At 54.2% G+C, this 21,529-nt stretch overlaps 1 protein-coding gene across 1 annotated transcript; it reads right to left on the bottom strand.

Moving 5' to 3' along the window:
• Window positions 1-8,923: 8,923 nt before the first annotated feature.
• Window positions 8,924-21,529, bottom strand: ABCB9 (ATP binding cassette subfamily B member 9). The gene is made up of 11 exons (XM_063144393.1): window positions 20,860-21,529; window positions 20,340-20,454; window positions 18,697-18,827; window positions 17,071-17,276; window positions 15,497-15,694; window positions 14,781-14,909; window positions 13,215-13,403; window positions 12,045-12,218; window positions 11,121-11,280; window positions 10,442-10,578; window positions 8,924-9,457 (listed from the first exon to the last, which is right to left on the bottom strand). Exons 1-11 carry the CDS (start codon window positions 21,470-21,472, stop codon window positions 9,176-9,178), a joined length of 2,334 nt encoding a protein of 777 aa, XP_063000463.1. The 5' UTR covers window positions 21,473-21,529; the 3' UTR covers window positions 8,924-9,175.

Below are 21,529 nucleotides of genomic sequence, written 5' to 3'. Positions count from 1 at the left end.
CCTCCCGCCGGAAGTGCCGCGGCCCTCCTCCTCCCCTCCCCGACTTCTCCAAGCACCCAGGTAGGGGAGGGGCGGTGTGGTGACGTCACCACGCCCGGCGCGCGCCTCCCCGCCCTCCTACTGGGGACACGCGGCGCGTGAAGGGGGGAGGGGGCGCCGCCGCCGCCTTGGCGCGCGCTCCGAGCGAGGGAGCGGGAAGGAAAAGCGCGGGAAGGGGCCGCCGCCGCCGCCTCAGGGCCCCGCTGTGGCGAAAGCCGCCGCGCCTGGGAAGACTGACCCTTCAACTAAAACTTAAATGGCTTACAGAAATTAAAGTACTCAACTTAAACTGGTTTTTCTTTGTCTATTCTTTTGCAAGTTTTGTATTACTTTTATATATATATATATATATATATATATATATATATATATATATTAAACAGCTCGTTTAATTAATTCCGAGTCCAGTTTTCAATGACAAGAGTTTTTGTCCCTATTGACCTCACGTAGGACGCTCCGGACGCATTATTGGCTGAAGAGCAGCATTAAAATGCTTAAAATACAGAAGTATTAAAAACCTCAAAATCACATCATTAAAACAGGATTGCAATTGGGTTTTATTTTTGACTGCTTTCCATAAGGACTTGTTTGTTTAATTGGGAAAGTCATAAATTTGTTTGTGGGTAGAAAATGGGTCTAAAAATATGAACTGCATCAACAACACTGGTTGTCATGCCGTAATGAACTTATTCATCAACAACAAACTCAAACTATTCAAAGCCAAATAAAAAACAAAACCACAGGAAAAACTACGACAGCAAAAGCCTCCAGCGGCTTCAGTAGGGTCCCACTGGATCCCTCTTCAGCGATGGAGGGCGAAGCTTCATGAGCGGCTGCCCCTGCCCCTGCCCCTGCCCGCCCGGAGGGGCCTCTCCCATCTGGGTGGCTTCCAGAGGGGAACGGTGGGCAACACCCTGGAGGCGAAGGCTGCCCGGGGCTCCTAGGCCCGAGGGCTCTGTGCCACCTCCAGTATCCGAGGCGGTAAGCCTGTGTGCACCAGTTGCTGGGGCACATGGGCGGGAGGGTGCTGCTGCGCCATGCATGTCCTGCCTGGTTCATCCCGGGCCGAGGGCTGCCTGGCCCCTGGGTGAACAGAGCGCTGGGCGAGGTGGGCCCTTGGCCTGGTCCAGCCTCGGGGCCCTCTGCTGTTCCTTTTCCCTTTCTCTCTAGGGGGGCCGACAAGTGGGCCTGGGCCGGGGCCTGAGGCCTGGGCCTGGGTGGCTGCTAAGGACAAAAACACAAAACAAACCTCATTATGTAAAAATAAAACCTACAGCCGATAGCTACTATGACAACGCAGGCACCACTGTTTTAGCGGAACAGGGAAAAGAAATAATTAGAGCCTTTAATGAGTTTTTTCCTTTCGGAAGAAATAAACGTGCCGTGTAATGGGAAGGATTAGGAAGTCTCTTTTTATAACAAAAAACCAACGAGTGGCATTTCTTTTACCAGATAGTTCTAGAACAGACACTGATGCACTCTTGATCACAGAATCATAGAACGGCAGAGTTGGAAGGGGCCTGCAAGGCCATCGAGTCCAACCCCCTGCTCCAGGCAGGGATCCACCCTAAAGCAGCCCTGACCGAGGGCTGTCCAGCTGTCAGGGGGTTGGACTCGATGGCCTTGTAGGCCCCTTCCAACTCTGTTATTCTATAATTCTATGCTTTACTAAGAAGTAAGATGGTTAAGCATTTTACTTATTAGTTCAGATTGAAGGTTTGGAAACGTTGTGGAACAATTAAATGTTAATATTGAAATAGCACTCATATAACAGGGCCCTTTCAGATGCACATTCTTGCTTCGCTAAAGCATGGTTTAGCAAACTGGGAATGAGTATCGGCCCTGCACAATCCTTCCTCGTCCCTCTTGCCATATGCTGTCCTTAGCACACTGATCCTAGTTCGTTTAAACTACAGTTCTCTGTTACATCTCAAATAGGAAACTGTAGCTTACTGTCCGCTTAGTTAACCAGGATCTTAAACTGAAGTTTGAAGTTAAGATCTTGATTAGTGATCTGACATTAAACAGTTCTGTACAGCACCATGTACATTAATGGTGCTATATAAATAAATAATAATAATAAATAATAAAGTTCCCTGTTTCAGACATAAGAACTGTAGTTTAAACTTATCTTGGCACATCAATGTGCAGAGCACATGAGCCGTACAAGCTCATTACCAGCTTCTTAAATGCAATTGTATGTCCAAACCAGTCCAATTACTCCTTATTAAGTAGCAATTATTGTAGATTACTGCATACCTATTCAATGTCTTTCTTCATTGGTATTGACAGTAGTCAGCAGCTATATGATGTAATATTTATTACTACTAACGTGCTTCTTTTAACAGAACTAGCAGTCATTACTCATTTGGATGGAACCCTTTATGCTGCTGTTTTAACTGCGTGTGCATTTTCCCCAGTGTAGTTTACTATTGTGCTATGGGGCACCATTGCTGTTACTATGCATTGATGACATCTTTTGGTGCCACATATGGTAGCTTTTTGTATTTGTTATTTTCATACAGAGCAGACCAGGAGGTCCCTCAGAGAACGGCTGTAGCTCAGGGATAAAATACACGTTTCAGTCCCTGGTGCCTCCATGTAGGGCCGGGGGAAGCTTCTTGTCTGAACCTCTGCTGGTCAACGCTCTGAACGCTACAAGCAAGCAGCTAAACAAATCAGCATATAAACTGCTTCCAATGTGTGATGATGAGAGGTTTTCTCTCCCCGCCCCCCCCGCCCCATCTAACATTATTGGAACGATTGCCCTTTGTTTTGCGGAGCTCTTAAGACATAACCACGCACTGCCCATCTTGAGAAGCAGGTGCGTTCATACAGTCCGCGGGGCCCACAACAGATAGGCCCTGCAGCCTTCACTGCTCCCTTATTCACCCACATAACTGAAACGCTTCCTGCATAGCAACATCCCAGCGGAAAAATAAAGGCCCCTGCCTCCCCCAGGAATGCTTTTTGCTACTGGCAAGGCACGTCCTCTCCCTAATTACTCAGGTGTAGTTGTGTTCAAGAGCTGGCAGGGTGGGGCAGGTGGCCAAGCGGCATTCGTGTTGCGTAAGAGCCCTACCTTGCCGTTCAGCGACTACGCCTACCTAATCACGGAGAGGCTTCTACTCGGCTGAGTGAGCAGGGCAGGCGGAGTTAAAACACAAGTGAGAGAACACAGGAGCTCAAGTGCTTTTGTCGTGTCGTGATGCTCCCTGACCTCAGTGGCTAATGCTGCGAGACATTTCGAAGCAAAAGAACAAAAACACACATCAAGGAAGCACTCATGGACATTAATGTGCAACTTGGCCTTAGGAATTCTTATGCTTTAGCTTCCAACAAATAACTTGCAACCTAAAGTGGGCAGTGTCCCAGCATCTGCCCATGGCTGCAATCCTATGCGCACTTACTTGAAAGTAAACCCACTCTACACAGTGCAAATTACTTCCAAATAAATATTGGTAAAGCAAACAGTATAAACATTTACAATTCTGAATTTTATTATTTTTTTAAAAAAAATCCAGATCTTGAAGGTTGGGAAAATACTGTTTTAGGAGGTACCGTCAGAACGAGTATTTTAAGTTTGTGTTTTGTTCTGAAAGTTGTATTACCGCAAACTTTCCAGGACTCCCTCATACAGCTATTAAATAAGAGCTGTTATTAAAGGACAAAAGTGCCAAAAATTTACCAGAGATTTGGTGGTGGCCCCCAGACTATGGAACGATCTCCCAGACGAGGCTCGCCTGGCACCAACGCTGCTGTCTTTCCGGCGCCAGGTTAAGACTTTCCTCTTTGCCCAGGCATATGGCGGCACATCTTAATCACCCACGTTTAGGTTTTTTAAACGGTTTTTAATGCTTTATGTGTGTATGTTCTGTGTTTTAGAATTTTAAATTTTGTATACTCGTTTTTATCTAAATTTTAGAAATTCTGTAAACCACCCAGAGAGCCCTGGCTATGGGAGCGGTATATAAGTGCAATAAATAAATAAATAAATAAATACCCACACACCCCTGCTCACCATCACATTTGTATCTTGCCTGTCTTCTGGGGAGCCTGTCCTTCCTCCTTACTCATAGCTAAATTTAGTGGGATTGGGGCCCATGTCTATTACGTAAGGTACTTTGCCATTCAAGAATGCAAACTTTATTTTATCCAATTTAATTTACTAAAACAGCACCCCCAAATGATTATATCACCACAAAGCATTTATAACACCTGCAAAGGGCCATGGCCTCCTTGGTGGAGGCGGCCTCGTGCCGCCCGTTCTCCCGGCGGGGGAAGTGAAGGGCCTGCTGTGGCGTATATACCCACGCACCCTCTGAGACCCAAGTGGGATTGCATCCTATAGATCCTTAAACTCTTTACACGCTGAGGCTCTGGGCAGAGACGTCACACAGAAAACAAGTTACAAGGCGGGGCTTCTGGTCTGACTGGGGCTCACTGGTATGTGAACTGGGCTAAGTGAGCATTCGCTTGTAGATATGTCAACAACGTCACAGCTGATCATTTACAGGCAGGATTTCCTGGTTGTGAAACTAAATAGGGCAGCCTTGGCTCATTAAAAAAAACAGCCTGGCAGGGTGGAGGGGAGAATTCATTCAAGGTCAATGAAGGAGGTATTCTTTCATTTTAAAAAGAAGTGCATTTACAAAAACGTCACTGTAAGGTAGCGTTCACCTATACGTGGAGCCAAAGCACTGTGGTTGGTGTGTGTGTGTGTGTGTGTGTGTGTGAGAGAAAGAGAGGGAGGGAGGGAGGGCGGGGGACGACGACACACACAGTAGTAATGGCGGCAAGACCAATGGGATCTTACAGGTAGAGCGAGAGGAACGAAGCCTGGGCACAGCTAGAGCTGACAGCAGCACAACCCAAACGTGGCCACACCACACCCTGTCCCGCTGGTGAAGCCTCCGCCCAGGCCGAATGAGGAACGTCCAGGACTCACGTGAAGATCAGAGATGAGCCACCCCACTCATGTGGGTTTTGGAATTTTGCGTAAGGCCAACTCAGTTAGCTTTGCTCATTGTTTGGCTGACTATCCCTTTGTGGTTTGTTTTACTGTTTAATAAAATGTAGCTGTACCTTCTTCCCTTTTGTGGTCTGAATTCCTGTTCCCAATGACACGGTCTGTTAAACCTACAAGCTGACGTGTGCCATCGCTTTTGAGAGGCACCCTGTGCCCGTGTACTTACGGATACACTATTATTATTATTATTATTATTATTATTATTATTATTATTATTATTATTATTATTATTTATATAGCAGTCCGGCCCCTTCTGCACACGCTGACTATCATGGTGACAGCCTGTTTGTTCATAAAGAATTGGCACCCAGCCTTCCTGAACTAGAACTGCGATTTGAGGAGATATTTGACCCGATTCATTTGTAAATGCGCTCTCTTTCTGCTCAACCACACCCTTGACCAGGTACCCTTTCAAGGTTAGCTTCTGCTTGCTTCTTGGGTGTATTTGTGTTCTATGAGTCACCTTCACAACAGTCTGCAATGGAAAATCAGTGGAAATATAATTTGCAAGTCTAATCTTTGCAATTCTTTACCACTCTCTTGCAGTGGGGCTGTTAAATTCAACCAGCTTGTTCAAGCCACCCTAAAACCCAGTTGTGTTCTGCTTAGCAAAACCAGTAGTGTAGAAACAAAATAGCTACAGGTAAGGTGGCAAACATAAATCAAGGTACACAAAACAAGGTTGGAAGATGTAGGGTTTGCGGAGCAGAACTGCCACTTTGCACACCTTCACTGCCTTCAGCACAGAAGCCCCCCCCTCCCATCCTGAGTTGAGCTCTGAAAATAACGAATTCTGCAAGCGGAGGTAATACGGAGTAGCCAGTGCAAAGGCAGGCAGGCAGCAGTGCGCCTTCACACGCCTGTCTTGGCACCCGCCAAGCTGTCCCACGCCTCCTGCTGTTGGTTTTTTTAATTAATACACCAGTGACAAATTGTACTGGTTCTGAGAGAGAGAGAGAGAGAGAAGGGTGGACCCAGGCTTCAAGCAACAATGGAGAGGCAAGACTGGCAGCAGCCCTGGGGCTCAACTGGGCATGTGGAAAAGCCAGAGAGAAAAACCAGGCGCCTGCTGCAAGTGGAGAAGCCACCGTGGCATCGCTTTAAACACGCGGGCCTGCCTCCAAGCTCCAACGTAAGGAGCGGCCCGGGACAGAGGAAAGGGGGCACCCGGGAGGGAGGCCCCTTTCCTTCCAATCCCCCGTTCTAGTAGTAGCTGTTGAGTAAACATTTGCACGGAATGATAATGTGAGAAAACGGGCAGGTGTGAGACTGCTGTGCTGTTCAGGTGAAAGCCTCACCTTGGGTGAAATGCCGTGGGGCTGCATGTGATGGGAGCAGTCCTCTTACGATTGCCTCGTGGCAAACACATTAACAGCTTTTGGCTCTGGAAGCTGCAGAATCCCATTCTCGGCGTCTTTGAGCAGGGCTCTGTTGACAACACAAAATGTCTTTTAAATTAACCCTAAGCTCTAACAAAGGAAGGTTGGACGGTATATTCACGCAACAAGGTGGTAGCACTCGCTCTAGCAATTGCTCACAGGAGGCCGTCCAGCCTCACCCCGGAGGCAGCAGACTTCTAGAGGGAAACACGGTGCTAAATCTCACCCATGTGGCTGGTCGTTTCGAGGGAATGCTCTGCAGAGAGCAGAAGAGAATGAGGAAAGCCCCATCGCTGGTGAGTCAGCGGCACCTCGTTGCCTGCCCTCAAAGCCACCCATCCATTATGCCATTAGCATCAGCAGACCACAGGCCGGGAATCAATGGCCTCGTGTCCCCCGCAGCCCCAAAACAGAGGCCCTGGGTTAGCAAAGGCAAGCCAAGCAACCAGGCCTGTGGGGAACACATCCGCAACACCACCACCACCTCTAGTACATGAGTCACCATGACGTGCGGCAGCCCCCCGAGGAACCAGTGTGGACGCCAGGTCTTTAGGGGGTTCTTTCTCAAAGCGGCAGCCTTCAGCGAGAGGCCCCCGCTCAGCCTTTGCCGACCTCGGATTGCCAGATGTTGGACTACGGCTCCAGCCACCACTGACCAGTAGGCACAATGGCTGGGGAGGTTAGGCGATTCAGGCCAAGATTGCCTGGGAAATCAAGGCTGCCTCAGCTGGAAGAGGCAGGGCCTTCCAGGGCTCCCTCACACTGCCTCGGGGAGCGTCTTGCACGCCCTGGGCAAAGAGAGAGCGAAGGGCTCCGCTTCGGCCGGCCTTGCGGCCTCGCTCCCCTCGGGAGGCAGCCATCCCAATAAGCAGACGGAACCCCATTTTCCCCGAGACAAAAAACAGAGCGTCAGAGGTAGTCTTTTTTTAATTTTGTAAAGTGTGTGTAAAATATTGCTAAAATATCATATGCTTCTTTTAAATATTGCAAACAACAAAAATCTGCCCCAAAACACAGCAGCATCAAAGTATCAGAAAAGGAATTCAAATGAGCTAAAGTGCTTGAGGTCATTTCACAACCAAGTGCAACTGGAGCGACTAGAAAGAGGGAACCACCCACCCACCCACCCACCCGCCCTCCACGCGTCTGAAGTTGCTCAATCCTCCGTTCACAGTCTAGGTTTTTGGGTTGATATATATTTTTAAAGCACACGTTTGGCTGCCTGAGAGCTCCTTCTAATCATTTATGGAACTGCAAAAAGGCCGGGCCAAAGCACGCGATGCAAAGAGGAGCTGGAACGGGGTTTTCTCTGCTCCCCCACCGTTTCCCCACAATTAACAGAACAAACAAAATGAACAGAATCATCTGAAGCCGGATGACGGAAGAAAAGTAAAACACGGCCTCCAGCTCTCACCAATTTATCTGCAACTGCTAACAAAACCTCCCTGCTTTAAAAAGGGTTCTGCTGGGATTTGCCCTCCCCCACCTCAAAAAAACCACCCACCCACGGGCACAGTCTACCGGGGGAAATGTTGGGAAAATCTCTCCCACAAGCCTCACTGAAACCAATGGAAGCCGCGTAGGAGAAAAACCCGTGTTCTTGCGTAAGTCCTACGTCTTTGAATTGTGCTCATGCAGGACATGTTCCCAGTGGAAGGTTTCACGCCTGATGTGAGGCATTCAAACCAAAATAGGAACCTTGACTGCTCTTGCAAAGGAACGTCTTGAAAATAGGATTGTCTCGTTTGCTGTGACTGGAAGTGCCCAATTCTCAGTGTGCAATTCATAAACAGAGAGAGAAAAGCTGCAATTCCACATTGCAATTAAAAGTTGCTTCTCTTTTAAAAGTGCCTGCCTCCAAAACCCAGTGCTGACCAAGGGGCCTGAGGAAAGAAGGGTCTTTCCCAGGGCTCATCACTGCCATCAAGGCATTTGCTGCTGCAGGCCAGGGATGCAACCCACCAGTTAGCTCTGGTCTAAGCCCCATCGCTACGGGACCCATCACAAAAAGGAAGAATGGTTCTGGATGCCCAGTTTAAGCAAGCCTCCAAAGCTCCTGCCTTAAACCCCCCCCCCCAAAAAAAAATCACACACATTCGTCGTGTGAATATCAAGCTGCACGCTTCAAGTCAGAGGCATCCAGGACCACTAGCCATTTTTGCAAATCCTGGCTGTAAGCTGGCCAAAATGGCGAGCCAAGAGCCCGAGAGAAAATAGGCTTCCACGAGCTCACCACGCTCAACGGCCCCCATGGAAGTAGGAAGGGCGCCTGTAGGCCCTGGAGCCGCGCCCCATCCCAAAGCCCCTGCTGCCTTCAGCCCCACCTCTAAGCCAGGGTTTCCTCCCCCGTCCACACACAACACAGCGCCCTGCAGAGATCCGCCACCAGCCATTACCCTTCCCACACAATGCCTGCAGCGGCCTAAAATCACACCCACCCACCCTGTTTATAAAGAAGAGCACGTTTTGCCTGCGTTTCAGTGGAGGAGGACAGCCGGGGGGGGGGGGGGGGGGAACGGTTGGCCCACCGGCTCCCTTTTTGAGCAGCGCCCCCTGCTGTAAACAAGCATCCCATCACAGCGGAAACACTGGAGAGGCTGCGCTGAAGAGGAGGACGCTTCCGTTGGGAAGGGGAGGATTCCAACGGGGGTGGGGGTCCTCCTCAGCTCTGTCACCTCCGACAGGCTGCCCCCCGCCCCCGGCTCAACGTGGCCGAGCCCAGGCGCCCCTACAGCCGGAACGCTTCGGCCAGCCCCGCCTCCGGGGACTCCTTCCGGACGCCAGCCCCACTGCTGCCCGGCTGGCCGCCGTCCCCCATGCCCAGGATCTGGCGCTGCACTAGCTTCTGGTAGAGGCCGCCTTCTTCCATGAGCTGCTCGTGCGTCCCCTGCTGCACCACGCGGCCCTTGTCGAGGACAACGATGTTGTGCGCTTTCTCCACAGTGCTCAGCCGGTGGGCTATGACCAGCACCGTGTGGCTCTGGACGTCTCCGTAGATGGCCCTCTGAATCTGCCGGGGGAGAGAGAATGAGAAGAACGGCAGAGAACAGGACTCGGTGAATTCCTCCGTTCCAGTTCCCAGCCAGAGCCGCCCCAGAGGTGGAAGCAAACGGACCAGGAACAGGAGTCTTCCCCCGGAATCCCCGTGCAGAAGCGACAGACGGCTTGGAAATGGCCAACTCTGGTCACTTGGGGCGAGTAACAGCAGCTTCCAATTGACGAAGCAGGGAAGCTAGTGCCAAACACCCCCACCCACCCGCCCCTCGTGTCTTCCTATGCTCAATTGTGCTTTCAATTTGCTCAGGGATGGGACGGGACGGGATGGGCCAGGGTGTGCGACCTGATCCTGCCCTCCCTCCCTCCCTCCCTCCGAGGCAGCGGGGGGAGGGGGGGGCATGGCTCTGTGGCAGAGCCCTTGCTTCCCATGCAGGAGCCCTCAGGTCCAAGCCCCGGCAACTTCTCATCCCAAGGGACCTCGGGGGCCAAACCTGGGGCAGGGCGGGAGGGGGAGACCCTCTTCTTGAGATACTGGAGAGCTACTGCCAGTCCGACGAGATACCTGGGCTGGACCGGACCGAAGGCTGGGCTCCGTATGGAAGAGACGCACGTATGGAAGAGAAGGGGCCACAGCACAGCTCCCTGGCAGAGCACAGCTTTGCTTGCATGCGGAAGCCTCTGGGCTGAGCCGCAGGAACCTCCAGCTGACGGGATCTTATCAGGACGGACGGATGGACAGACGGACGGGAAGCCCCACCCCCACCGCCCTGGGAAGCAGCTGCTGGTCAGTCTGGAGTTACATGAACCCCCCTGCCCCCATCGCATGGTGGTGTCAGGTGGCTGTCCCCAACCCGATGGCTTGGACTGCAACTCCCATCGCCCCCAGCCAGCCCATCTGGAGGGCACCAGGCTGGGGTGAGAAGCTTCCTTGCAGTCGGACCGTGGGCACCCAAAGCCTCTGCCTGAACAAGGCCAGCCCCCCGGAGATCCCGCTCACCGCATGTTCGCTCTCTGCATCCAGGGCACTCGTGGCTTCATCCAGGATCAAGATGGGGGGGCTCCTGATCAGCGCCCTGGCGATGGCCACCCGCTGCTTCTGGCCACCAGAGAGTTGGGTCCCCTTTTCTCCCGCTTCTGTGGGGTCAAAGGAATGGGGAAGAAGCATAAGGCCATCAGAAGAGCCACGCTGGATCAGACCACAGGGGTATGTATCGGGACCAAGGCTCCGTGGCACGTGAGGGTCAAGGATCGGGGAGGCAGAGCCTCCTTGGATGGAACCAGGGCCTCCGCGGAAGAGCTTAGCTGGGCCTGGCAGACAGATTGGGCCACCAAGACGGCTTGCCGGCTGTCTTTTAGTGGCTGGAGGTAAGTCTCTGTGGCACGCGAGGTTAGGGTCAAACCTCAAGTGAGGGAGGCACGGCTCCCCGGGCAGGAACCAGGGCTGCCAAAGAGCCCAGCCAGGCTACACAGACAGAATGCCGTTTGAGACGGGGCAGATCGCGTGAAAACCAAGAACACAAGCACATGGGCTTGGAAGAGAGAGAGGGAGAGAGACGGCCCCCGTGTCCGGGGGTGGGGTGGGGCGCCACCCACCTGCTTCTCCAACCTGGAGGACCGGCACGACTTGTACGTTCAACCCGTTCTCCCAAAGGCCCAGTGAAGCCGGCTTTCCATACCTGTGTGGTAGCCATCTTGCAAGTCCGTAATAAAGGTGTGGGCGTTGGCCTTTCTGGCAGCCTGGACGACCGACTCATAAGGGACAGAGGCCAAGCCGTAGGAAATGTTTTCTGCAATAGATCGAGCAAAGAGAACCGGCTCTTGGCTCACCAAGGAGATCTACGGAAAGAAATGGGAGACGGGGCGGGGGGAGGGGGAGAGGGGGAAGAAGAGAAGGCAGGAGGAGAACAGCCGCCCTTGAAATGGGCCCTGCGAGCCCTGCCTGAAAAGGCATCCGTGGTTCAACAGAGTGTGAATACCAGGAATTAATTACATGACTTCCTAGTCTTGGTTGAGTAACGGCAACCCCTCAGGGCGCAATCCTATGCATGTTTAGACAGAAGAAAAGGCCTACAACTCCCAGCATGGCTGGCTGGAGCACAGGATCCCACCTTTCTAGCCCTTTTCATTTGCCAATGTGTGCTACAGCTACTGCACGGGACTGTCCTGCCGGCCACCGGTGGCGCCCGTGTGTGTGCCACGCTCATTGGCCAAGGGCCACGTGGGCCCTTCTGGACTTGAAAGGAAGGAGAGATCCTGGGCAGGTGCCTTGGACCCAAGGGGAGATCTGCAACCTGCATGAGACAGCTGGCACAAGTGGACCCATTCTGCCAAATGTGTTCTGGTTCTGGAAGCTGTAGGGAGAGGCCAGGGGTGACCGCAAGGCACGGAAGCCGCACCTTGGGCTGCTCAGCATTTAGGATTTCAGCAACAGCCATTTCAAGCATATCTTCACAGCCTGAAGGACTAGAAACTTTCTTTCTTTCTTTCTTTCTTTCTGGAAACAATGATTTCCAGGAAGCTGAATTCTACACTTGCGGAGAGCCGGCTCGGCCACCCCCAACACCACTTGGAGCGAGGAGACGGTTACGGGCGCGGCGTACCACTGAGTGCAGGTACTTGTGCTCGTACATGTTCATGGGCTGCCCGTCCAGCAGGACTTGCCCGTCTTGGAGGGGGTAGAAGTTTTCCATGATGTTGACGCAGGAGCTCTTCCCGCTGCCCGAGGGACCCACCAGCGCCGTCACTTTCCCAGGATGGAGCGTGAAGGAGACATTCTAGAAAACAAAAGGGTTTCACCCCCCAAATCTTCACACGTCTAATATGCATCATTTATTAACTTTACTACATTTCTGTACTACCCTTTCAATTCAAGTGTTCCCAAGGCAACTGATAATATATATATATATATATATATATATATATATATATATATATTAATAATAATAATAATAATAATGATAATAATGCGGTTTAAACAATTGAGTGCATGAAGCCATAGAATGTTTTCATAAAACTATTCAAGAGCAAAAAGAAAGGGGGGGGGAATTAGCAAAACTCGCTTCTGGTTAAATCCCAGGCACCTGAAGGGACGAAAAGGACTTTACTACTACAGCAGAACGGCAGTAACGTGAGCACGAATTCCGCTTCCTGCTACGGTAACAGTCTCTACAGGCCGCTCGCGTCCCTTCTTTAGGCGTGGAAGTAGTGCAAGTTTCAAAAAACCAACGGCTGTGGGACGATGATGAACGGCACTGGTCAAACGGCGCCCGCTTCCTCTTCCAAGCAGAGGGTGGCATCCCCTCAGGCGGTGTGCCCCTGGCTGGGAGGTGCATCGGAGGCTTGCGGGCCGCCCTGAGGAGGGCAGGACAGCAGCAGGCGCCTTGGCTTCCAGCCATCTGTGCCCTGGGGCACAGCGCTCTCAGATGGATAGAGAAGACCTTCTTACCTGGCCTACTCACTGCACAATCCTCAAAGCAGCTACGGCAATTAAAAGTCCGGCGATCCTTTACACCGGGGCGGGGGCACCTCAGGCCGGGGGCTTAAGCCTGCCCCTCTGGGGCTCCCCTGAACGCCCCCGCCCCTAGACATACGCTGCTGCTTTGGGCATTTGGGACAGAGGGGGGGGGTTTGGCCCCTCCCACCACTGGAATGCTGCAGCCCCCCTCCCCCGAGGAATTCAGCCCTCAATCCGACAGCCGCTCTGCTCCCTCACTGCGACACGCCCACGGAGGCCAAGCAGCCTGGAACTGGGCAGATGGGGGGAGGCTTACCTGTAAGACGCGGGTGGCGGGTCGGGTGCGGTAGGCGAAGGTGACATTCCGGAACTCCACTCGGCCTTCCAGCTGGTGGGGAGCCAGGGTCCCATCGCTCACCAGGGCCGGCTGGCGATCTATGAACTCAAAGACCTTTTCGGCCGCGCCAACTCCCTGCATCAGGCCGCTGTAGACCGAGCCAATGGACTGAAACAGAGGAGACACTCGCAGGGCCGGCGCTGCCATAGAGGCAGCTCAGACGGCGACCTAGAGTACCAAGCAAAGGAGGGCACCGAACAGCGCGCCCAGAAGCCGCTTCCAGGTGCGCTGTTCCGAAGCCGCCGCCCCCCAACCCCAGCGTCTTGGCTTCGAAGCCAGCTGGCTTTGAAGCCAGGATGCTGGGGTTGGGCGGCGAGGCGGCGGCTTCAGAATGGCGCGCCCGGGCACACCATACTGAAGCTTCCGCCCTGCCCCCTAACCCCAGCGTCCTGGCTTCGAAGCCCGGAGCGGGTGCTGGGGTTGGGGGGCAGCTTCAGTACGGCGCGCCTGCCTAGGGCGCAAAATAGTCTGGCACCGGCCCTGGACACTCGGGGCGTCACAGCGCCGAGAAGGCGCTCCCGTGACACAATGGAGGAAACCTGGAGGGAGCCTCTTCCTCACAAAAACATTCCTTTTGCAAGTAAGACAGGCGGGGGTCACCAGGCTACAGGCAGGGGCCTTTCAGTTAAAATAAATGGAAGCCCCAGGAAGGCCACGCTCAAGGCAAGGCCCTCAGGAGCTCACCATCCGCTTCAGGACACGCTTCACCCATTCACCCCATGGGAGGGTTTTCCCCACAATGCAAACTGCGAGCCCAAGCGGGCCTGATCGGGACTAGATCAAACCAAAGGCCCGTCTGGTCCAGCATCCCGTTCACCCCGTGGCCAACCTGCGGCTGGCGGGCGGGGGGGAGCCCACATGTCAAACCTGAGCGCAATGATGCTCTCTCCCTCAGGCCTTAGCCGGGGTCAAAGGGTTGAAGGCCTCCTCCAGAGCACTGGGCATGTGCTGCCTTCCTGTGCTGGATGGGTGAGTCTAACTTGGCTAAGTGCTGGAGGTGTATTACAGCGAATGCTTCTTTTAACCACATTTTTGAAATGCCCCAAAGTTGCCTCCTTTTGAAAGTTATTACACGGGTAAACTTTGTATTGGAAAACTCTTTAATATTTACTGATGTAGATGTTCCCTTAAATTATTTAACTGCTGCCCGGTCAGCATAAATGGGTTTTATGCACCCAAAAGGATAAATGCTCGCCTCCCGTCACGCAATGGGATGAGGACTTTCCAATGCTATCAACATTCAAATGAGTGGTCTGCTCGTGTTGGGGTTTATGTATAATCCGCTTTTTCTAGAGTGTTATAGCCAATTGAAGTGGATAGTCTTAATGCATGATATCGTGTGTGAGAGACAGATTCTTTTTTCTATTCCTTTTTATGTTTTGTTTCATTGAAATTGACAATAAAAATTAACGTAAAGAACTGACACCAGACGGCGGCGTTTCTCTCAGAGCGGGAGAGAGCGGCTTCCAGGTGGACCCCACTCACCTCCATGCAGTCTCCCAGGACAAATTCATAAATAATGAAGGAGATCAAGTTCCCGCTGGTCATCCGCTCGGAGATCACCAGGTGGCCTCCGTAGTACAGGATACTGACTTGGACGATAAGGAGGGTGAGCTGAAACCGAGAACAGACGCGCAGGCTGAGAAGCAGGAGTGAACATTCCCTCAGGTCCCCTTGAATGGCCACAAGGCATTTCCCTTTGTACAGCCATGTGCCGGAAGCCAAAACATACGGGGCATGGGCAGAAGGCTGGCTTGAACAGAAACACACGATACAGGCCAGGAAGACAAGAAATTAATGCCAGGTTTTGACGGAGAAAATAAGATTTTGTGCGCAAAGTATCAACAGTTCATTTAAACAACCTGATATATTTTTTAAAAAAGCTCTAGCAATTAGGACGGAATGAAAAGTGCTTCAGCTGGGGAATGCGCGGGAGCCACTGCGGGAGCGCATGCGCTGCGCACTGACACGCGGCGCCCAGCCCAGGACTGGTTGGAGAGCGCTAGACGATCCTACAGGGCTGCCAACTCTGCTCACCAGCGTATCTGGCTCTGCTCACAACTGGCCAGTTGTTTTCCCCCCGGGGCTCAACAGCCCTTCACAGGGAAAATGCTCTGAGGCGCCACATCAGCCTTTGGCTGGAAAGACAGGCGGGCGAAAGCGGAGGGGGCCGGGGGGGGGGGGGGAGGCTTTCAACCTACCCCGCTGGACCACACATAGTACGTGTACGCGCTGGCTTCCTTCTTGTTGAGCTTGTAAACTTGCTGCAATTTGCCCCAGTAGACGTCGGCCTCCGCCGCCTCGTTGGCAAAGCTACGGACGGTCTTCATGGCGGAGATGGTCTCCTCGGCAGTGTTGTTGGCTTTCGCCAGAGCATTCTGGACTTCTTTGGAGAGCTTCTAAATGGGGGGGGGGGGGGAGAAGGGGGGTGACTGACCAACAACCAAGACAGGGAGCAGCCGGACGTTAGTGGGGATCTTCAGAACCCCCCAGGAGGCCCAACCACCGAACACCACCAGCCCTCTTATGTCGAAAGCTTATAGCTTGTCTTTCCAATGAAAACTTCCGAAAGCAGTTTAAGACCAATGCAACTGCAGAGTGGAAACCGATAAATCAAATGGAAAAACTCCCCTCCCCAGGGCTGCATATCCACTTCCTGAAGTGTAGCAATGGCTGTAATGCTGGTTTGTGGCTGGTTTGTCAGGGACAGTGAATAAAAAGAGTACAAACTGTGGTTTGATATCCAGGCTCGGCAGCCCTCATGAACCACGGTTTGTAAGCTGGCACAGATTCAGACGTTACGCCCAACCGTGGTTTGGCTTTGCATGTTGTCTAAACACAGCAATGATCTAACCTGAGCGACAATCAAGCCTGTATCCTGCGGGTATCTCTAGGGTTAAGGGTATTCAGTAAAGCCACCACCTCGAAGGGCGCTGCCCATGGAAACACTGACGGCACCTGGAGGAGCAGGGCCTCCACAGCACAGCTCAGCCAGAGGGCGGGGGCAGAAAGCTGACCTGAACCACACCAGCCCCACGTGGGGCTGATCAGGGCCACGTGGAAAAGGCACAGGGGCCGCCTGCGGAAGGTTTTACTGCAGCCAAGGTTGAACTGAGTGCAGAACGGCAGAGCCGGGAGAGCCAGCGCATCCGTTAGGAAGGTCAATAAACCAGCTGCATCCCGCAGCCTGTGACTGAGCAAAAACCTCCCCGGCTCCCCTGCGTCCTGCTTCCAGCACAATTAATCCGGCAACCCGAGAGCCAAGAAGCTGCTGCGGGCCGCCAGCCAGGCCGCCAGCGACTCAACGCTTACAGAGTGCCCCTGTGTCGGGAGCCCCTGGCCCTGCCGCCGGATCACGCTGGGGGAAGCACACAGGACGTGGGCAGGGGCAGGGGCAGGGCAGGGGGCCTCCTGCCGACTCACGGGCAACGGCTGGGGCCCCAGGGCGGAGCGAGACGCCAGCCAGCTCGCAAACCAGGAAGGACCCTCTGCGGGTGCGCAAGGTGCCCCAACTGCTCAGGGCAAGGGCCTGGCCCGCCCACGCGCACAAAGATGGTGCTGGGATTCCCATGCTGGCTGGGGCTGGCAACGCCAGAGAGGACCCGGCCCTTCCCTCCATGTGCATGCGCTGGGCCCGGCTGTGGTGGTCGCGAGAGGGAGAGGCTCTCTGCTCATGCCTGCAAGGACCCTCACCCCAAAACAGCCCGCTGCCAGGACGGAAGGCGGGAGAAACGTGCCAGGGCAAAGCTCAGCGTTCCGGCCTCCAGAGCCTCACCTTGTAGTATTTCCCGTAAAGATCCGACATGAGCATGATGATGGGGAAGCCCATGAAGGTCACCATGGAGAGCTGCCAGGAGAGGCTGAACATGAAAATGATGACGCCCGTGGCCTTGACCACGTTGCGCAGGAAGATGTTGATGTTCTGAGAGACCAGGTCGCTCACGATGGTTGTGTCGGAAGTCAGCCGGGAAATAATGTCGCCTGGGTGGGGAGCGGGGAGAGGAGAGGAGAGCGCAGCAGTGGTGGGTGGCAGAGCAGGGGTCAGCACCAGCGCGGCCTGGCTAGCGGGATCCCTGGGGCGGGGCTGTCTCTGCCTCCGCCTCCGCCTCCTCCTCCTCCTGGGGCCGCAGGAGAACTGCGCCGCTTCTTTCCAGGAGGCACAATCCCGTAAAATTATGGGGTTTTAAAGAAGTTACTTTGGAGCGCTATAGGTTAAATCCCTTTACAATCCTAATAAATGCACTACTGAGTTTTTTAAAAAAATCTATCCAAAAACCATCCAATCACAAGACAGCATCATCTAACAATCAAAAAGCTATATATATATGCCAGTCGGTCAATCAAGAGCATTAAAAGAGCAACCCAGCCCCCCCCTTTTGGGGGGAAGCCCCTTGGGCCCATCAACCTGTGTGACGATCTCTCAAGAGTCCAGCGTTTCCCCCAAAAGAAGCCCACCGGTTTCTCCCCTTCCCCATCCCTCGGTGCCAGGGATGGGGAACCCCTCCCCACCGCCCTGCCCTGGGTGCATAACCCAGGCTGCCAAGGGTCCCCAGGCGGCCAATGCCCTCCCCAGCCTCACCCACCCCCCTCGCCTCGGTGTCCTGCTTTGATCTCAGTTTGCTCGTAAGCGCTATAGGGAAGGGAGGGGGCGTCAAATCCTTGGGAAAAGCCCTCTCAGTCATGCAAGGTCAGCTACAGAAATGCCCATTGTTTTAGGAGTCCAGGCAACCTGTGGCTGGCTTGCTGCCGGACGGGGTGGTGCTGAGCACGCCCTCTCCGCTTTGGTTCCCCATCTGTAAAATGGGAATCATGACTTTGCTCAGAGAGTTGCTGCACATTCTGAAGGTTTGCCCAAAACATGGAGAAGGGCACGGATAAACGAGCCCCCCGTTCTGCCACAAATGGCACCCAAGGCAGCGGAGAAGAGCAAAGTGCAGATAAAGACAAGATCTCGATTAAAACATACAAATAATTCAACTGAAACACAACTGAAAGATGACAATAAAAGAAGCGGAAACCGCCAGTTAAAAAACCACTTTAGCCACAAGCCAGCTCACCTCTCCCTGCCTGCCTGAACAGAAACGTCTTTGCCTGCTGGTGGATGACGGCAAAGAGGAAGGAGCCAGCCGAGCCCAGCCGAGCCTCGCTCACTCGGCAGGGGGCTCCAGAGCCTGGGAGCAGCCACCGAGAAGGCCCCGCCCCTCATCCCCAGCGAAGGTGCCACTGCTGTCGGTGGGACTGAGGGAAGGGCTTCCCCCGAACACGGGAAACCACGGGGCGCCTGCAGCTAAAGCGCCGCTTCTTGCCGACACCGTCCGGACCGCTTGCCACGAGAGCACAGGGAGCAGAAGGTGGTGGGGCTTGAGCGAAGAGACTGTGTGAGACGGACGGAGAAACCCACCAGTGAGATTTTCGTCAAAGAAGCTCATCTCCTGCGTGACCAGCGACCGGAAGAGGTTGTTGCGAAGCCGGATGTTTAGCCGAGCGAACACGAGGGTGAAGACGCCGCCCCGGATACCTGCGGCAAATGAGCTGATTGCAGATAAGAGACGTTATAGGACAGACGGACACCAACCCACAACCCCTCTGCCAGCCCAGTCCCCCCACGGGGAAGGGGACACGAGGAAGGGGACAGAGACCAGGGCACCAGGCACAGGCGAGCAGCCCGGCGGGGTTCGGGTGTGGCTTCAAGATGCTTTTAGTGCCCCCTGCCCTGGGAGTTGCCCATTTCACCCCACGTGCTCGACAGCAGGGGTGGCCGGCGGTTTGGACCTGCCCCCCTCCACTTGACCCGCCCCCTCTCCCAAATTTTAGTCCACACAGGGTGAGGGCTTGCACACAAGCTTCCACTCAAGAGGAAAAGCAAAGGTGTGGGTCACGTTTTACCCAAGGAGGCCATTTCCACGCCCTCCCCAGGAGCACCCGTTCTCCTAGCTCCTCTTCCTGACGCCCACAAACCACGTGCGGCACCTGACTAACTGGGGGTTTATTCTTGGCAGGGGGAGAGAGAGAGTCCGTGAGGGCAGCGGGGGAAGGCGGGTCTGACAGAGGAGCCCCTCTCGGAGTCCACCCTTGCTGGCGCTCGCCTGCCTCTCCTCACCAATGCAGTGAACTGCGACTCGCTGGAAACCCGTCTCGGGTTCACGAGGCAACCGAGAAAGGCAAGACGGGGCCATTTCAAGAGCGGATCTCCTTACAACGAAGCCCGCCAGCCATTTGTGGCTTCTTCGCTTTGACCGTGATCACGTTGCATAGCTGGGCCTCGGGGGCCAGAGAGGAGGCCTCAACACCTCCCTTTTCACACTCATCTTTTCCTGTCGGACGGCCCCAAGCTTGTGATGGAGCCCGGCTCCTTGCGAAGGGACGAGCTGGTGGAGCCGAACACCCTTCTGAGACCAGGGGGAGGCCTGCTTCTGAGACCAGGGGTGGCCCCGCTTCTGAGACCAGAGCTAGGGAACAGCCAAGGGAGGCCGGACGTAGCCCCTGGCTCCGTTCACACGGACCATTAATTCAGTCCTACACTTATTTATCATTTCATTCCCACTGAAGGGGTAGGGTAGACATATTTCAGATTAAATACACGTGCATTAACTTCTGTGCTAATTTCAAAGGAGGATCCCCTGTCGGCCGCTCTCTCTGAAACACACAGACGCAGACCGGTCGTCGAGGGGAATGAAGATGGAACAGGCACAGGGACGCTTCTTTGGAAAAAGAGTGCATACGGCTCGTGTGAACAGAAGGGCTTGCTTAGAAACCTCTCGGGACACCTCTTGTCAAGCACAGAGAAGGAGGAGGCTCTTTCCTCCCTACACAGCAGAAAAGAGGAGAGTGTCACGTGTCTTGTCTGAACGTGATCCTCCCTGCCAGGGCAAAGGCAGGGAATGGCTTTCCAAACCCAAGACCGTGGGCAAAGTACGCAGAAGGGCACGTCTTCCTAAGTGACACCCACCCACATGAGCACAAAGAAATTTTCCAGCCAGGTTTTGAGTGACGGTGTGACGCGACAGGGCTAGCGCAGTTCCCCCGTTCCTCTAAGAAGGCTACCTTCCTATGGCTAGAAGGGCCATGATCGCTACCGCCGTGGAAAACTGGTCCATGCTCTTCTGGATCACTATTCCGTCAATGGCTCGGCCTGTGTAGTAGGGCAGGAACGTTTCTCCTGTTAGGGAGACAGCAAATGGCAACCGAGATTAAAGGCAAAAGACCAAGAAGGAGAGGAATCCCCGCTGCACCTTTGCCCCGAAGGGGCGGCGGAAATCAGCCCTCTCAACCGTCCTGGCTAAGCGGGAGTTGGCGTAGCATGGCGGCTACGGGACGGAGCTACAAATGAGGAAGCACCAATTTGAATGCCCCTGAGATGGCTTTGGGCAAAGCTACCGGCTCTAAGGCCGCTCCCCCGCCCCCCCCCCCCCCCCCGCCATCAGGGCACAGGAACACTTCAGGGGCCTGCTGTAAGGAGCACCACGAGCTCATGGCCCTCGAGCGCTTTGAAGGCTTGGAAGGCTCATTCATTGAGCAGCAGCGGGTGCCATGAACTGGCACGGAGGCCTCCCGAGTCACTCACCCAAAGCAGCAACGAGGAGGAAGAAGGCGGCCACGGCAAGCAAGGGGGCGTCCGGCTTGGTGTGGGACAGGAGCCTGCAGATGGTGGCTGCCGAGGCCTCCTCCCTATTCTCCGGAGCGCCCGCCTCGCCCGTGTCTTCCGCTTCCGTCCTCGATTCGGAATTCACGCCCAGGGTCTCCCTGGAAGGCCGCACAGAGGACAGCAGCTGCCACAAGGAGAACGTGGCCCCCAGCGACACGTAGGTCCAGGCAAGCAGACTCCAGAACCACGGGTCTTTGATGGTCTTCCTCACTTCCGAGTAGAGCAGCAGCTTGACCAAGGCATAAATCCCTGCCGCCAGGCAGACCAGCGTGATAAAGATCCGCGCCCCTTTCAGCCGCCTGGGGCCGTGGCTGGTGTTTCTGGCGACGCCGATGGCCGCGCCCAAGAGCAGGCAGCTCCTGTACACGCAGACGCCCCAGATGTCCAGCATGGAGTCAAAGACGTTGAAGTGCTTCAGGTCCTGCAGGATGCTGCTGCCGGTGCCACGGCTGCGTTCGTACAGCCACGTGGTCACCGTCACGTCCACGCCCGTGAAGGCCAGTGTGCCGGCCACGGCTTTCCAGGCCCGCATCTTCAGCTTGTCCTGGACTGAGGTAGAGGCGGAGGAGCAGCGAGAGGAGAGGGGAGA

Source organism: Elgaria multicarinata, chromosome 18 (genome assembly GCF_023053635.1).
Source record: "Elgaria multicarinata webbii isolate HBS135686 ecotype San Diego chromosome 18, rElgMul1.1.pri, whole genome shotgun sequence".
NCBI classification, from domain to species: domain Eukaryota; kingdom Metazoa; phylum Chordata; class Lepidosauria; order Squamata; family Anguidae; genus Elgaria; species Elgaria multicarinata.
This window is presented reverse-complemented; position numbering and strand designations above follow the sequence as displayed.

Excerpts from the sequence above, each read along its gene's own strand:
- ABCB9 (XM_063144393.1), bottom strand. The coding sequence starts at position 21,472 with ATGCGGGCCTGGAAAGCCGTGGCCGGCACACTGGCCTTCACGGGCGTG. Across the intron at positions 12,219-13,214 it reads CCGCCACCCGCGTCTTACAG|AATGTCTCCTTCACGCTCCA; the intron begins GTAAGCCTCCCC and ends TTTGTTTTCTAG. Across the intron at positions 9,458-10,441 it reads ATGCAGAGAGCGAACATGCG|ATTCAGAGGGCCATCTACGG; the intron begins GTGAGCGGGATC and ends CTCCCCCGGCAG.